This window comes from Solanum dulcamara, chromosome 10 (assembly GCF_947179165.1).
Source record: "Solanum dulcamara chromosome 10, daSolDulc1.2, whole genome shotgun sequence".
Classification (NCBI taxonomy): Eukaryota; Viridiplantae; Streptophyta; class Magnoliopsida; order Solanales; family Solanaceae; genus Solanum; species Solanum dulcamara.
This window is the reverse complement of record NC_077246.1, coordinates 62943308-62948711: the sequence shown is the minus strand read 5'-3', so window position 1 is coordinate 62948711 and position 5404 is coordinate 62943308. Positions and strand designations below refer to the sequence as shown.

The window sequence follows — 5404 nt, the reverse complement described above, 5'->3', positions numbered from 1 at the left end:
GTAACATATATTGGGCACATGTTCCTATATCTAAGTATATCAAGTTTATAAGGAAGTACATATATTAAACAAAGTGGAAACCTACATGGATCGTTAATTAGAAATCTCGTGTTCGAGTTCTAGATAGGAAGAAAATCACGTTGAAAGCGCCATTTTCTAATGAACTCTGCAGTGTGTGATCCAAATTTAATCGAAGCTTCAATGTAGACTCCGAACACCAAATATTTTTTTTTTTTAAAAAAAAAAACAAAAACAAAGTGGGAATCTTGAAAGAGACATCCATTATAATATGGCAAATTTTAATACATCACCCCTGGACTTCCAACATTGACAACACTCACTTTGTGGGTCTCTCTCTTATTAACTCCCAAGCTAGCTACTACTATATCATGTCTCTAACACACATTGCTTCTTCTCGTGTTTTTTTTTTTAATCACTTTAAAGCTCCCCTTCTCTTTTCTTCATTTGCATGTGATTTTACTCTCTTTTCTCATTCACTACCCTTTCTTTTCCTCCCTTTCCCTCTTCCTCCCCAACAAAATTAAGCCTTGAACAATTTGACAATTTTGTTTCAAAAGCTTTAAGAGTTTTAAAAATGTTGCCTCATGATCAAGAGAATAGTAGTATCCATGGTGGTTCGAGTAATGTTCTTGTACGTACTCGAATGGAGAACATTTCACTTCAAATCGAACCAGCTAGTCTAACGTGTAACGTTAGTCCTCGTGTGAATGATGATCAAATCTCGAATCATCAACAGTCTCATCATGCTAAATTATCTGTTCTTCGTGAATCTTTACGCCCGGTGACACTTAAGGTATACTTGTATACTGACAACGTAACGTACGACTTCATTTGAAATTATATATATATATATATATATATATAATTGATGTATACTTATATAATAAACTTAATTATAATTATTATCTTTGGTCCAATTGACCTAAAAATTTAATTTATTTGATTTTATATTTTATATTGGTAGTTTGAAGATGTTTCATACACAATCAAATTGGAAAGCAACAAAGGGGGTTATTTTTCTTCACATCAACAAAAGCAAACTCGAATGATACTTCAAAATGTCACGGGAACAGTTAAGCCTGGTGAACTTTTAGCCATGTTAGGACCATCAGGAAGTGGCAAAACAACTCTCCTAACATCCTTAGCCGGTCGATTAACTGGGAAATTCTCGGGTACCATAACGTACAACGGACAACAATTTTCGAGCTCAATGAAACGAAAAATTGGTTTCGTGACACAAGATGATGTGTTATATCCTCATTTGACCGTCCTCGAGACGTTGACATACGCTGCTTTGTTAAGGTTACCTAATAAGCTAACAAATCAAGAGAAAATCGAGCAAGCAGAGTTAGTCATCATGAAATTAGGGTTAACAAGATGTAGAAATAGTATGATTGGTGGACAATTATTTAGGGGAATTTCTGGTGGAGAAAGAAAAAGAGTGAGTATTGGACAAGAAATGTTAGTGAATCCAAGTTTATTATTGCTTGATGAACCTACTTCTGGGCTCGATTCGACTACGGCTCAACGTATCGTGGCAACGTTACGTTGGTTGGCTCGAGGGGGTCGGACCGTGATCACAACGATACATCAACCTTCGAGCATGTTGTTCAGAATGTTCGATAAAATTATCGTCTTGACCGAAGGTTGTCCGATTTATAGTGGGAAAAGTAGCCTTGTTATGGAGTATTTTGCATCGATTGGTTATGCTCCTGGATTCAATTTCATGAACCCTGCTGATTTTCTGCTTGATCTTGCTAATGGTATGACATATTTTCTTTCAGTAGACATAGAGCCTTTTAATTTAGAAGCAATTTAAATATCTCATTAACCTTTTTTGAGATAATTATATGATCATATAATGTTTATGACTTATGTCAGATCATTAGTTTCAAAATCTTTCTTTTTTAAATTCGTATGACCACAATCAAAACTGTTACATAGATTAGGACGGAAGTACGACTTAAAAGTATACATAGAACTCCCCTCATAGAGTGTAAATCAAGATTCAAGCTCATAGATGTCTTTGTTTTTACCATAAAAAATGGAAACCAAGCCAAAATGAGACAATTTAAAATATGTTGTCTATACATGGTGAATCTTTTCTTCCATATATTGGGTAATTGGTGTAAAAGTCGTTGAGATTTGCCTTTATGGACCATATTATTCCCTATTCAATACATGTTTTTGAAGTTTTGTTGGCTCTGTTGATTTTGTAGTCTTTACAAATTTGTTTTTGATTTTATACTTTTTTATAGGAGATTCTCGTTTTTACATATAAGAATCAGAAATAACACAAAAAAATAATTAAAAAACAATTATTTGTTTTTCAAATTATAACTGGTCGTAGAAGACGACGTACCATTTCCTAGAGGATTATCTTTCTTCCCATCCTTTCATTCTTAAATGAAAATGATGTTATATATTACAATTAGTACCTAATGTGATTGTTTTAGCTTAAATTAAACTATAATTTGTCCCCTCCTTTAGCCCTTTAATTAATAAAGTTGTCGTATCATTTTCTTTTTTACCTTTTCGTTTGGTCTCATTGTCCTTTTAACATTATTAACTAAAACAAATCTTCTACATAAAAAAAACAAAATTTAAAGATTCTCACACGACTTTAGGTTGCCATGGTACGATAATTGTTTATCATGTGTACTTAACAAATCGAAATTAATTAATTGTTCTTTTATGAATTTGTCAAATTATTGCTTATCCTACTAATTTTAAATAATTTTTTTTGCAGGTATTATCCCTGATACAAGGCATGATGATCAACATGAACTTTTTGTGATGAAACCAGATCAATCTGAAAACCAAAATGCAACCAAACAGTCCTTAATTTCCTCTTATAGAAAAAATATTTATCCATTATTGAAAGAGGAGCTAAATCAAATTAGTTGCAAGCCTTCGATTCGTTCCGGAGGACGATCACCATCAATAAGTACACGAAAATCTCTTATATACACAATGAAAATGTCTCTGAACTATCGCAAAAGGTCTAAATATACCTTGTGGTTACGTTTTATTTGTCAGGTCGAGACGATAAATGGACCACAAGTTGGTGGTTGCAATTTAAGGTTTTGCTTGGCAGAGGACTTAAAGAAAGAAAGCATGAAGCCTACTCTGGTTTAAGAATTTTCCAAGTAATGTCTGTTTCATTTCTGTCTGGACTTCTCTGGTGGCATTGTAATACTAATCATATAATGGATCAGGTAATGTTCAAACTTTCTCTAAAACTGTTTTATACGTTATAAATATTGTGTGACCATCTCATTTAAAAGCTTAATCTATTAAAAATAATATTTTAATTACTTAAACATGTCTTTAACACGCCCGGCTCTCACATGCACATATGATATCCTAGCATGGGCCACTCATTAATGAGTGACTATGAGACTTGAATTGTACCTCAAATCAAATCTCATGTTGAATTATGTCACCTTATCGAAGAACTTAAGTTTCATATTTTTATTTATTTAATTATATCTGTAACATGCCTTCTCATATACAAGTGTGATTACCTATCATGGCCACTAATTAATTATTGAGTGTTTAATTAAGCTGCACATTTCTATTTATTAAATTATGTCTTTAACACATGCATATGTGATTTCCTATCACGGGCCACTTATTAATGAGTGACTGTGACTTTTGCTTGCTCAAATATCACGTTGAATTATGTCACCTAATCTAAGAATTTAATTAAGCTGCATACTTTTATTTACTTAATTATGTTTCCAACCTTATATATAAAGACAATTTAAGTATGAGTTTTCTCAATATTTTACCTTAATACAAAAAATTTCCTAACAAGGTGATTGTGTCTAACAGGTGGGATTACTATTTTTCTTCTCAATATTCTGGGGATTCTTTCCTCTGTTCAGTGCCATATTTGCATTCCCACAAGAGCGTCCGATGCTCATAAGAGAGCGTTCGTCCGGCATGTATCGCCTTTCGTCTTACTACTTTGCACGAACCATGGGCGATTTACCAATGGAACTTGTACTTCCTACAATCTTTGTGACAGTAACATACTGGATGGGTGGCCTAAAGCCAAAATTTCTCACATTTATGCTGACCCTTTTTATCATACTCTTAAACGTGCTAGTTTCTCAAGGACTTGGCCTAGCACTTGGGGCAATACTAATGGATGTGAAACAAGCCACAACATTGTCCTCTGTTTTGATGCTTGTGTTTTTGCTAGCAAGTGGATACTACATTCAACATATTCCTATGTTCATTAATTGGCTCAAGTACATCTCATTCAGCCACTATTGTTACAAACTTCTACTTGGAGTTCAATATTCAAGAAATGAGGTTTATGAATGTGGAATTGGGAAATATTGTGAAGTATTGGAATTTCCCGCTATTAAGTATCTTGGTATTGACAATTTGGTACTTGATGTGGTGGCATTGCTTGTTATGTTGGTGGGGTATAGGCTTTTGGCTTATGTTGCTTTGAGGTTGTGGCATCAATGACTAAAGTGAGTGAGTGTGACTTTTGGATTAGACAAGATTTGTATTAATTTCTTGAAGTTTATTAAATAATTTGACAAGAAAATTTGTTACATTGAAATGTGAATTGTACTATACAAATTATAATTGTCAAGAAATTTCTGTTTTTTACACCTCTTTAGAGCTTACAGACTTATTACTTTCTTGGGAATTCGAATCAATAAAGATTGGAGATGGAGGGTGCTTACCATCCAAACGACTGACCGATCCTCTGGTCAGAAAGGTATTTTTTACTATTATGCTTAGTGATTTAAAGGAATGTCAATGGTGTGATTAATTATGCCCCCTAATTGATGTGATATAAATTAGAAAAGGTGGCAAAGTATCTTATTCTTGAATGACATTATGTAGAACCTAACTTTAATTTGATGTCTCCATAAAAAGTTGAGAAAAGCAGAAGTACATAATATGCAATTTCATATCGACCAAGGATTGCCACAATTATTTATTTTTATTTTCAAGCAGAGGCTAATTAGCTTTTTCATGGAACATTGCAGATGTGTTTTCAATAATGGGTGAGTTACAATTTCTGGAAAATTCATTTTTTTTTCAAAATGTTTGGTTGATCAAAATTTTTGAAAAATAATTTGTTTTACGAAAATAAGTTCTTTAAATATAAGGAAAATGACTTCCTCGGTGAAAGTATGAAAAATAAGTTTTACAAGTGACATTTTATATTAATTGTGTTATCCACACCCAAACACACCTTATCTTCAACCCCACCTCTGTAGCCCCATACACATCACGTCCCTACCCTTACTTCCACCTTCCATAATAGCTGTCTAGATTATATATAAATATTTGCAGGACACTATTTTTGCTGAAGTACTGAACACAAAATTTTGGCTGAACAATGTATAAT

The 5404-nt window shown here is 33.1% G+C and overlaps 1 protein-coding gene across 1 annotated transcript; it reads left to right on the top strand.

The window, feature by feature from the left end:
• The first annotated feature begins 338 nt into the window (after positions 1 to 338).
• On the top strand, positions 339 to 4661 carry LOC129871168 (ABC transporter G family member 21). Its single transcript, XM_055946052.1, has 5 exons — positions 339 to 814; positions 986 to 1784; positions 2771 to 2968; positions 3061 to 3239; positions 3859 to 4661. Exons 1-5 carry the CDS (start codon positions 596 to 598, stop codon positions 4504 to 4506), a joined length of 2043 nt encoding a protein of 680 aa, XP_055802027.1. The 5' UTR covers positions 339 to 595; the 3' UTR covers positions 4507 to 4661.
• Positions 4662 to 5404: the final 743 nt, after the last annotated feature.

Bases quoted from the DNA above. Each gene is read 5' to 3' on its own strand.
- LOC129871168 (XM_055946052.1), top strand. From the start codon at position 596: ATGTTGCCTCATGATCAAGAGAATAGTAGTATCCATGGTGGTTCGAGT. The intron at 815-985 runs GTATACTTGTAT...TTATATTGGTAG, and splicing joins TACGCCCGGTGACACTTAAG to TTTGAAGATGTTTCATACAC. The intron at 3,240-3,858 runs GTAATGTTCAAA...TGTGTCTAACAG, and splicing joins CTAATCATATAATGGATCAG to GTGGGATTACTATTTTTCTT.